The sequence below is a fragment of the Mustela nivalis genome (assembly GCF_964662115.1).
Source record: "Mustela nivalis genome assembly, chromosome: 7".
Lineage (NCBI taxonomy): Eukaryota > Metazoa > Chordata > Mammalia > Carnivora > Mustelidae > Mustela > Mustela nivalis.
In genome coordinates, this window is record NC_139026.1 from 69,378,860 (window position 1) to 69,391,374 (window position 12,515).

General features: G+C 38.8%; 1 protein-coding gene across 3 annotated transcripts in view; it reads right to left on the reverse strand.

Annotated features, from left to right (window-relative positions):
• The window catches only part of BMAL2 (basic helix-loop-helix ARNT like 2), a 107,277-nt gene that overhangs the window by 62,951 nt on the left and 31,811 nt on the right, over positions 1–12,515 (reverse strand). For 2 of the 3 annotated variants that reach the window (XM_082738514.1, XM_082738515.1), the window contains exons 2-3: positions 6,953–7,103; positions 5,353–5,454 (exon numbers count right to left, since the gene is read on the reverse strand). In XM_082738514.1, coding sequence (XP_082594640.1) covers positions 5,353–5,454; positions 6,953–7,103 — 253 coding nt within the window. Of the gene's footprint in view, positions 1–4,837; positions 4,863–5,352; positions 5,455–6,952; positions 7,104–12,515 lie in introns of those variants that run through there. The other variant, XM_082738516.1, reaches the window with a different exon arrangement.

Sequence of the window (12,515 nt, forward strand, 5' to 3'; positions counted from 1 at the left end):
ACTAAGAAAACAATAGAACAAATCAAGGAAACCAGGAGATGGTTCTTTTAAAGAATTAATTAGATTGATAAACCCCTGGTCAAACTTATCAAAAAGAAAAGAGAAAGGACCCAAATAAATAAAATCATGAATGAAAGAGGAGACATCACAACACCAAAGAAATACAAACAATTATAAGAACATACTATGAGCAATTCTACGTCAACAAATTTGACAATCTGGAAGAAATGGATGCATTCCTAGAAACATATAAACTACCACAATTGAACCAGGAAGAAATAGAAAACCTGAACAGGTGGGATGCCTGGGTGGCTCAGTTGGTTAAGCGGCTGCCTTCGGCTCAGGTCATGATCCCAGCGTCCTGGGATCGAGTCCCACATCGGGCTCCTTGCTCCGTGGGGAGCCTGCTTCTGCCTCTGCCTTCTACTCTGCCTGTGCTCGCTCTCGCTCGCTCTCTCTCTCTCTCTCTCTCTGACAAATAAATAAATAAATAAATCTTTAAAAAAAAAAAAAAAAAAAAAAAAAAAGGGACGCCTGGGTGGCTCAGTTGGTTAAGCAGCTGCCTTCGGCTCAGGTCATGATCCCAGCGTCCTGGGATCAAGTCCCACATCGGGCTCCTTGCTCCGCAGGGAGCCTGCTTCTCCCTCTGACTCTGCCTTCCACTCTGTCTGCCTGTGCTCGCTCTCGCTCGCTCTCTCTCTGACAAATAAATAAATAAAATCTTTAAAAAAAAAAAAAAAGAAAACCTGAACAGACCCATAACCAGTAAAGAGATTAAAACAGTCATCAAAAATCTCCAAACAAACAAAAGCCCAGGGCCAGACGGCTTCCCAGGGGAATTCTACCAAACATTTAAAGAAGAACTAATTCCTATTCTCCTGAAACTGCTCCAAAAAATAGAAATGGAAGGAAAACTTCCAAACTCATTTTATGAGGCCAGCATCACCTTGATCCCAAAACCAGACAAGGATCCCATCAAAAAAGAGAACTACAGACCAATATCCTTGATGAACACAGATGCGAAAATTCTCACCAAAATACTAGCTAATAGGATTCAACAGTACATTAAAAGGATTATTCACCATGACCAAGTGGGATTTATTCCAGGGCTACAAGGTTGGTTCAACATCTGCAAATCAATCAATGTGATACAACACATTAATAAAAGAAAGAACAAGAACCATATGATACTCTCAATAGATGCTGAAAAAGCATTTGTCAAAGTACAGCATCCCTTCCTGATCAAAACTCTTCAAAGTGTAGGGATAGAATCAAAGCCATCTATGAAAAACCCACCGCAAATATCATTCTCAATGAAGAAAAACTGAAAGCTTTTCCGCTAAGGTCAGGAACACAGCAGGGATGTCCATTATCACCACTGCTATTCAACGTAGTACTAGAAGTCCTCGCCTCAGCAATCAGACAACAAAAAGAAATTAAAGGCATCCGAATCGGCAAAGAAGTCAAACTATCACTCTTCACATTTGATATGATACTATATGTGGAAAACCCAAAAGACTCCACTCCAAAAATGCTAGGACTTGTACAGGAATTTAGTAAAGTGTCAGGATGTAATATCAATGCACAGAAATCAGCTGCATTTCTCTACACCAACAGCAAGACAGAAGAGAAATTAAGGAGTCAATCCCATTTACAATTGCACCCAAAACTATAAGATAACTCAGTATAAACCTAACCAAAAAGGCGAAGAATCTATACTCAGAAAACTATAAAGTACTCATGAAAGAAATTGAGGAAGACACAAAGAAATGAAAAAATGTTCCATGCTCCTGGATTGGAAGAATAAATATTGTGAAAATGTCTATGCTACCTAAAGCAATCTACACATTTAATGCAATCCCTATCAAAATCCCACCCATTTTTTTTTAAGAAATGGAACAAATAATCCTAAAATTTATATGGAACCAGAAAAGAGCTCGAATAGCCAAAGAGTATTGAAAAAGAAAGCCAAAGTTGGTGGCATCACAATTCCGGACTTCAAACTCTATTACAAAGCTGTCATCACCAAGACAGCATGGTACTGGCACAAAAACAGATACATAGATCAATGGAACAGAACAGAGCGCCCAGAAATAGACCCTCAACTCTATGGTCAACTAATCTTCGACAAAGCAGGAAAGAATGTCCAATGGAAAAAAGACAGTCTCTTCAATAAATGGTGTTGGGAAAATTGGACGGCCACATGCAGAAAGATGAAATTGGGCCATTTCCTTACACCACACATGAAAATAGACTCAAAATGGATGAAGGACCTCAATGTGAGAAAGGAATCCATCAAAATCTTTGAGGAGAACACAGGCAGCAACCTCTTCGACCTCAGCTGCAGCAACATCTTCCTAGGAACATCGCCAAAGGCAAGGGAAGCAAGGGCAAAAATGAACTATTGGGATTTCATCAAGATCAAAAGCTTTTGCACAGCAAAGGAAACAGTTAACAAAACCAAAAGACAACTGACAGAATGGGAGAAGATATTTGCAAATGACCTATCAGATAAAGGGCTAGTGTCCAAAATCTATAAAGAACTTAGCAAACTCAACACCCAAAGAACAAATAATTTAATCAAGAAATGGGCAGAAGACATGAACAGACATTTCTGCAAAGAAGACATCCAGATGGCCAATAGACACATGAAAAAGTGCTCCACATCACTTGACATCAGGGAAGTATAAATCAAAACCACAAGGAGGGGCGCCTGGGTGGCTCAGTGGGTTAAAGCCTCTGCCTTCGGCTCAGGTCATGATCACAGGGTCCTAGGATCGAGTCCCGCATCGGGCTCTCTGCTCAGCAGGGAGCCTGCTTCCCTCTCTCTCCCTCTGCCTGTCTCTCTGCCTACTTGCGATCTCTGTCTTTCAAATAAATAAATAAAATCTTAAAAAAAAAAAATTCAAAACCACAAGGAGATACCACCTCACACCAGTCAGAATGGCTAAAATTAACAAGTCAGGAAATGACAGATGCTGGCGAGGATGCGGAGAAAGGGGAACCCTCCTACACTGTTGGGAATGCAAGCTGGTGCAGCCACTCTGGAAAACAGCATGGAGGTTCCTCAAAAAGTTGAAAATAGAACTACCCTATGACCCAGCAATCGCACTAGGGTATTTACCCTAAAGATCTAAAAAGAACCTAGATGTCCATCAACAGATGAATGGATAAAGAAGATGTGGTGTATATACACAATGGAATACTATGCAGCCATCAAAAGAAAAGAAATCTTGCCATTTGCGACGACGTGGATGGAACTAGAGGGTATCATGCTTAGTGAAATAAGTCAATAGGAGAAAGACAACGATCATATGATCTCCCTGATATGAGGAAGTGGAGATGCAACAGGGGGGGTTTGGGGGGTAGGAGAAGAATAAATGAAACAAGATGGGATTGGGAGGGAGACAAACCATAAGTGACTCTTAATCTCACAAAACAACTGAGGGTTGCTGGGGGGAGGGGGGAAGGGAGAGGGGAGTGGGGTTATGGACACTGGGGAGGGTATGTGCTATGGTGAGTGCTGTGAAGTGTGTAAACCTGGCGATTGACAGACCTGTACCCCTGTGGATAGAAATATATGTTTATAAAAAATAATAATAAATAAATAAATTTTTAAAAATGAATTTCTGATACATGCTATAATGTACAGAAAACTTGAAAATATGTTAAGTGAAATAAGCCAGACAAAAAAGGATAAACAATGTATGACCCTACTTATGTAAAATATCTAGAATAGGCAAAATCATAGAGCTAGAAAGTAGACTAGAGGTTACCAGGGCCCCAAGGAAACAAGGAATGGAATATTATTATTTAATGCATGCAGAGTTTCTAGTCGGGATAATAAAAAAAATGTTTTGGAAATAGGCAATAGTAATGGTTGTACAACATTGTGACTCTAACTAATGCCACTGAATTGTACGTTAGAAATGGTTGAAATAGCAATTTTTATGTTATATATATGTTACCAAATAAAAAAAGTCCAAAGGCCCACAATTTTTGTTTAAATGTAATTTGACATGCTTAAAATCCTGTGTTTTCTGACTGCATGCAAAATGATTTCTATATTCTTTAATTCAACAGATCTCTTTGACCCAGTCCATGTTCATTTCCCAAGTCTCACAGCTCACCCACCTCTGTGTACAGCCTCTGCTCTTTGTGCCAGCCACTTGTTTCCTGATGAGCAGGTGCTGTTTCATATTCCATGTCCTATGCCTATGCACAGTTCTTCCTTCCACCTAAAGTACCTCCTCTACTCCTGCTCAGAATGGCTCACTTCCCTTCTTCATTTAAAACTTAGCTTAGGGGCGCCTGGGTGGCTCAGTGGGTTAAAACCTCTGCCTTCAGCTCAGGTCATGATCCCAGGGTCCTTGGATCGAGCCCCACATTGGGCTCTCTGCTCGGCAGGGAGCCTGCTTCCTCCTCTCTCTCTCTCTGCCTGCCTCTCTGCCTACTTGTAATCTCTGCCTGTCAAATAAATAAAGTCTTTAAAAAAAAAAATACTTAGCTTAAATCGGGGTGCCTGGGTGGCTCAGTGGATTAAAGGGTTAAAGCTTCTGCCTTTGGCTCAGGTCATGATCTCAGGGTCCTGGGATCGAGCCCCACATCGGGCTCTCTGCTCAGCAGGGAGCCTGCTTCCTCCTCTCTCTCTGCCTACTTGTGATCTCTCTCTGTCAAATAAATAAATAAAATCTTAAAAAAAACTTAACTTAAATCAACCTCTGCAGGAAGTTGTCCTTCCCTCCTAATCCCAGTCTTATTTAAATGCCCAACTGTTCTTGTTGTCAGGGTACCTGGGGTATGTATTACAGCAGTTATCATAATGTGTAATACTTACCTGTTTCTTTCTAACTTGTACGTGTTTCTTTTGTCTTTGTATTTCTCCCTCCTAGTCCACTGGGTGTCACATAGTAGGTACTCAAGAAATATTTAATGACTATATTCCAGGAAATCTTCATCCACGACCCTTTAAAAGAATCAGCTCTCCCTTCAAACCAAGAGTGCTGCAGAAATGGCAAACATTCTCATACATTCTTCTTTGTTTAAAAATGCCCAATATTCTGGGGCTCCACCAATGAAATCAACTTCATGTCTACTGACTAGCTTTCATGCCCTGAGTCTCTGGAAAGGATGCTATACAATCAGCACTTTGTAAAACACATAAAGTACTTTGACTTCCATCATTTCACTAGAGGAATGGAAAACGGTGGAATGAGAGAAGGATTGGGGCAGAATGGAGAAGCTCTAAGGCAGACAATGAGCAAATCAATGGGATGTATATACTCTTCTGTCTACTGCCATTACATGTGTTCTTTAAGTAGGCATTATGTCAAATGGAAGTCCAGGACTTACCTGCTGCTACGGGATGCTGATATTTCTATCCTTGTTGAAAGAAGATAGGTAAAAGGATTCTGAGAGAGCTTTTCCACCACTTTTTCTGTCATGATTCCTGACCTGGAAAGAAGGAGGTCTTGGGTCACCTCTACCCATACATGTTGGAAAATGGACAGCATGATTATCCTCATGTGCCACAAGTCCCCGACCCTGTCCAGTTGCAGAGAGACAGGAAGTAGCGTGTAAAGAAGTACCACACTAACAGTCGGGCGTTCTAACTACTTGTGTAATGTTAGGCAAGCCACTTGATATTTCTGCATCTGGGCTTCATTTTCTAAACTATGGGCAACTGGCTAATCTTCAGTGTTGTCTTCTGCCAAAAAATCATTATCTGCCAGTCCTTGGCATGTTTCCATTACTTCCCCTACCATGGACTCCACTTCCCATTCACTCCCCAAACCACTGAAGGTCGCAGCCATCCCGGCTCTGCAGCATAAAACTGTGGCCTCTAGGATCACACCTCCACTTCAGCAGCTCACAGTCTTATCTGGATACTAAAAAAGCACAACAGTGCTTATGATTCCGAAGAAAAGGAAAATAAAAAGGACTGACAATCACTTAGAGCTTGAGCTGAGTGGGGACTACAAACTGCTGATTCAGGAATGTAAGATGGTAAACAGTTCTAGACCAGTCACTTGGTCAACTGAAGTTATTTATGAGCATTCACATTAGTAGAACAGTCGGAGAGAATACAGACAACCCAGAACAGTAGATAACCTTCAGGTCATTTGTACGTAGCTTGGGAAGTACACTGGTTCTTACATTTGAATAAACACTGATTCTGCTGTCTTGGGAGTTTTAACTAAATCAGAAAGTACATTGGAAAGAACAGTCTTAAAAAGAGGTGGTTTCTTCCAGTATGTCATCCTGACCCCTTTTCAAAAATTTTCCCTTCCTTCATAGAGACCTATCAACTTCCTCATTTATGTAAAGTACCAGCCTAAAATGGAGTACTCTAGATCATAATATTTACTTTGCCTTATCATTTTCACCATACAAACCCTAGCTTTGGGGAGTTTATTAAAGAATATTTGGGGCTGCAAGCTGCATTAAGCAACGAAAGTAAACAAGAAGAAAACAAGTATCTTCCACATTGACTTTGTTATCTACTTGGCTTAATAAACATGAAAAACAAGAGTTTTATAGGATTCAACTGGCCACAGATGACCAAGGGTTGGTGATTATATAAGTGATGGATAAGGTAAGAAGCAATGTGGTATTTGTTAAGTGAAACACACAGATAGATGTTCTCCTCATGGTTAAGCAATTCAGTTAGGATGGTTAGTATCGTGCTGTAACCATAAATGTTAAGCAAACTAACCCTATGTTCCTATGTCTTTCAGACCCCAACTGACCCTCCCTAGATACCTAATAAGCTTCAAAGTTGGATGGGAAAGTTACAGATCAGTCAATGATGGGTGATGGTTGGGTGGATAAGTAATTGTCCCTATCCAAATGTTACCATGTAACATTTTCAAATCGATGATTTAAAAAGTAATCTTTTTTCTTCCCCTTAGAATGAAAAATTTCATGGGCTTAAAGGAATAAATTCACTTACTGGGATGGGCCTGAGTCACTTCCTTTTCGTTTTCTTGGAAACTCTATCACATGTGGGCTGAGGGATCCAACAGCTGTTGGTTTTGTCCATGGGCTCATATGACTGGAAACCACAGGAGAAATGCACTGGTTCTCTTCAAGGAGTATTCTGTCTACGAGAGATAAAGCACAATAACACATCTATTTTTAACATCAACTTTGACTTTATACATATCCCTATCACATACTTTAAGTGGTTTTTATCTTTATATTTTAAAAATATCAATTACAACATAACATAGAATGAAAGACAAACTATGAACACTCAAATACTAGTTAGAAATATATTTGTTAATCCATATTTTTAAGCTTATTTCCACTGTTTATTGTAAAAAGATTGTAGAAAATAGGGAAAATGCAAAGAATAGAAAGGAAGGGGGAAATTATATATCACCAACTGATGTTACTATTTAGAGATGTTTCCCTTTAGAATTTTTTCCATAGTTGTCATTAAAGTAATTGAAATCATAGCATATGGTATATTCTACTTTATTTATAAATCACTGTGAAAATTTTATAGTACTATTACAAATTCTTTGTGTTGTAGCTATGTAAACATTTTTTTAAAAAATTTTATTTATTTATGTATGTATTTATTCATAGCAAGAGACTGATGTGCAAAAGCAGTAGGAGGAGCAGAGGGAGAGGGAGAGAGAATCCCAAGCAGACTCCCCACTTGGTATGGAGTGTGATGACGGGCTTGAACACATATGACTCTGAGATAATGACCTGAGCCAAAACCAAGAGTCAGTTGCTTAACTGACTGAGCCACCTGGGTGCCCTGCTACTTAAACATTCTTCTATTGTGACAATCTATGTTTCTTTCAACCATCACAAATATGTGTTGTGGTACATAAAGCTTTTCATTTACTGGTTATTTCATTTAGATGGCATCCCAGAATAACATCAAGGGATGTGAATATTTTTAACCCTAAATTGCAAAATATGATAAAATCCTTCTTGTATAAAGTGTGGTTTATTAAATGCTTTATAAAATATAAAAATAAGAATCATTGAACTAAAAATAACAGATGTTCCAAAAGTAGGCCTCCCTGAGTAACTGTATTTCTCATATTAAAATGGATATAACAGGTTAAAGATCATCTGTAACTTACAACATAGATTGAAAACATATAAGAAGTATTAATAAAGAGAATGCAATGAATCTATAAGAGTGGGAGATTTTTAACAGCTCTCTAGCAGTACCTAACAGATCAAGCATTCAGAAACACTGATGTAGAAAATTTGATCCACACAATGGACAAGCTTGGTGAAATAGACATCTACAGACCTCTACTCTTAGCCAGTGTCTGTTTTGCAGCACCCATGGAGCATTTATAAAAACTGACAATATACTGGACAAAAAGCACATCTTAACAGTTTCAAAAGAATGATATTCTACATCAAACATTTACTGATTCAGTGTAATTGTGCTTGACACCAGTAACAAAAAGATAATAGAAAATCTCTGTATCTTCAAAAATTAAGAAATACACAAATAACTTGTTCAAAGCAGAATTCATTGGCAATCCGGAAGATCCAAGTAATCTACAGTGGAATCCAGATCCCACGGCTACAATGGAAAAGTTGCAGGACTCCAAGTGTAAGCAAAGATGTGAAAGAATGGGAAGTTTTCTGTTTTGCTGGTGGGAACATAAATTGCTACAACCGAAGCCACTTTTGTATTACCTAAAAAGTGGGATATTCATATAACATTTAATTCAGCATTCCAGTCCTAGGTACATAGAAAACCTCCATGCATATTAAGAGACATGTACAAAAAAATGCATTGGTAACACTGCTTGTAACTGAAAAACAAAAATAAAAACCTGAGAAAACTGGAAGCTAAATTTCCTTCAATAGATGGATTGTTTATTAAATGAAATACTAATGGCAGTTACAATGAATTAAGTACTGATATCAACATGGATGAATCTCAAAATAATAATTCTAGGCAAAAAATGTCACATCTAAAAACATACATCATGTTTTCATTTTTAATTTAAAAAAATTGTTTTTTTGAGAGGGAAAGTCCACATGTGCACACGAGCAAGGGGGAGAAAGAAGGGGGAGGGAGAGAATCCCAAGCGGGCTCCACACCCAGCGCAGCCCAATATGGGGCTCCATCTCGTGACCCGGAGACCATGACTTGAGCAGAAATCAACACCACAAGGGCTTAACCAACCAAGCTGCCCAGGCACCCAAAGCATATTTCTTAAAAAAAGATTTATATAAAGTTGAAAAATAAGTAAAACTGATCAATATTTTTTAATAATATCCATAGAGGTTGCCACACTGTACAGAAAAGTAAAGGAACAGTTAACACAAAATTCAGAATTCTCTTTGGGAAAAGAAAAGGAGTATCTGGATGCGATCAGCGAAGGACACACATGGGCTTCTAAGAATTCATGTTCTACTTCTTAAGTCTGGTGTGAGTTTACAGATTTCTAAAATTCTTTAAACTACACATAGAATTTCTACAGCCTTCTGTAAGTTACAGTACATTTCACAATATAGAAGTGAGGAGAATAATTTTATCCATGATTTTTGGCCACTTGGGAATTAAGTTTCTGATTTTTGGTATTTGAATACTTCTTGGCTTGGACTCTCTTAATGGGAACAATTCAGGATCACCAGAAACCACATGAAATTAACTGTGATTTCAGCTTCCAGACTTTAATCCAATGGACTTTGAATGGCAGAATGCCATCTGTCTTCACAGATCTGTGAAGATCTTAATTTTTGAACATACAGAAAAAAGTGGGGAGTTTCTTACAATAAATGACAAATCAATAGAAAAAAATTCACCAACACTGAACCAGACTTCAACCTGGTATGTATAATACCAGACCTCCCCCACCCATCTCCAATCCTCCAACATACTCAGGCAAGCACATGGTTTCCCTTGCATAAGATCAAAAAAAATAAAGTTTTTTTTTTCCTCTCATTCTAGGAAGCATAATCTCCACATTTCAGTCTTACTTCCTAACCTTTAAAATAAGAAATGGACCATCTTAAGACTGCAAATAATGTTCTTTTCACAAAATCAAAACCTAAAGCTCTAAGGGCCTTTATTTGTATGTTCCCTAATGAGAGGGGGAGTACTGCCCTTAAATTAGCTATGTTCCATCAAGTTTAAGTTTCCTATGTCAGTAGAAGGGTATTCAAAGGCTTTCTGTAAACAAAAGGAAAGGCCTTCTGTAAACAAAAGGAAAATATGGGTTAGTGGGACTAATTAGGTCCAGATGAAAAGATCTGTTCTTTGGAAACAATTCAGCCTTCATGTAATAGATTTTTATGTTAGAAGGTGACTCATAAAGAGTGAAGATTTCATTTTTAACTTCCCAATTTACTTTCAGCCTCCACAATTACTTATTTAGAAGATGAGACCATGTGTTAGGAATTGAAAGTTAATTCTGCTTTTATATAAGTCATTTTGAAGGTATATGCTTCAATATTTTGATACTATCTTTCTTCATCAAGTTGCCACTTCTCAATGATGAAGATAATGTTATTTGTTTCCAGAAAAATAACTACTAATACATTTCTATAATACCATTATCCTACTTTTTAAAAAGTTTATCTTTGTATAGTTGACAAGCAATGTTACATTAGTCAATGGTATTATAACAGCACTGCATGGTGACAGACAGTAGCTATACTTACATTGAGCATAGAGTAATGTATAGTGATGCTGAATTACTATGTTGTTCACCTGAAACTAGATTCCCTATGCTGCACCTTTCATTCCTATAACTTATTCGTTCCATAACTGGAAGTCTGTATCTCCCGCTCCTCTTTACCTATTTTGCCCATTCATCGACCTGCCTCCTCTCTTGTAACCTTCAGTTTGTTCTCTGTATTTATAGATCTGGTTTGGCTTTTTGTTTATTCACTTATTTTGTTTTCTAGATCCATATGAGTGAAACTGTATGATATTTCTATTCCTCAATTTGACTTATTTCACTTATCATAATACTCTAGGTCTGTCCATATTGTTGCAGATGGCAAGATCTCATCCTTTTTTATGGCTGTGTATGTGTGGTAAATATATATAGTCACCAAGTCTTCCTTACCTACTCATTTATCAATGGATCCTTAGGTTGTTTCTATATTTTAGCTATTGTAAATAATGCTGCAATAAACATAGGGGTGCATAGATCTCTTCAAACCAGTGTTTTCATTTTCTTTGGGTAAGTACCCAGTATAGGAATTAGTGTATCATGGGATATTTCTGTCTTTAATTTTTTCAGGAACCTCCACACTCTTTTCCACAGTGGTGCACGAGGCTTCCTTTTTCTCCACAATCTCACCAACACTTGTTATTTCTTGTCTTTTGATTTTAGCCATTCCTGACAGGTGTGAGGTGGTATCTCATTTGGTTTTGATTTGCATTTCTTTTCCTGATGATTAGTGATATTGAACATCTTTTCACATGTCTGTTGGCCATCTGGAGGTCTTTGGGAAAATGTCTATTCAAGTCCTGTGGCAGCGTCAACAAGACTGACTCCATCTTTGGCCCTCCATCTTGATCATGTTTGCACAATGACCTCTTTTAAGGCAGTGTGTTCTGGTCCCCTTGGAGATTTATATACATACCTTAGAGAGGGATGCCAAGACTGGGATGGTGGAAAGGCTTGTTCTGGCCTCTCATGAATCTGTCAGAAATAACATAGTCTTCTTTCTTGATGCACAGGTGGTGCCACCAGATCTAATTAAAGGGTAGCTGTCAATTAAGTGCATGCAAGCCCTTTGAGGTACACGTGAACCCTATGATCCTACTACAGTGCCCTTCTGCATGTCCCCTCACTCTATAAAATCTGTGGACTAAGGGCTGGACTTCGTGAGAATAGCTATGCAGCTGCCAAGGATCACCCTCTGCCCAATATCCCAAGTCAGTCAGTTATGCTGAATAAAGCTCAGTGTAAACTTTACAGAGTAGCTGGCTTCATTTTCCAGTCTCAAAGTACCTTTTCAGTTTGGGGGATATTTTATGGACCCTTCTCCACCTCCTAAAAGGTTCTGTGCCCATTTTTTTTTTTTTAAAGATTTTATTTATTTATTTGACAGGCAGAGATCACAAGGAGGCAGAGAGGCAGGCAGAGAGAGAGAGAGAGGGAGGCAGACTCCCTGCTGAGCAGAGAGCCCGATGCGGGACTCGATCCCAGGACCCTGAGATCATGACCTGAGCCGAAGGCAGCGGCTTAACCCACTGAGCCACCCAGGCGCCCCCTGTGCCCATTTTTTAAATGGATTGTTAGATTTTTTTAATGTAGAGTTGGGTAATATACGTTATTTAGCTCAGTAAAATAATTCAGAACTTAGACTAAACAAAGATAGTATGCATGTCTTTAAAAAGGAGGCTTTGTGGTTTATTTAAAATGACATTGGCAGGGCACCTGGGTGGCTCAGATGGTTAAGCATCAGCTCAGGTCATGATCTCCAGGTCCTGGGATCAAGACCCACACTGGGCTCCCCACCCAGTGGGGAGTCTGTTTCTCCCTCTCCCTCTGTCTCTCTCTGCT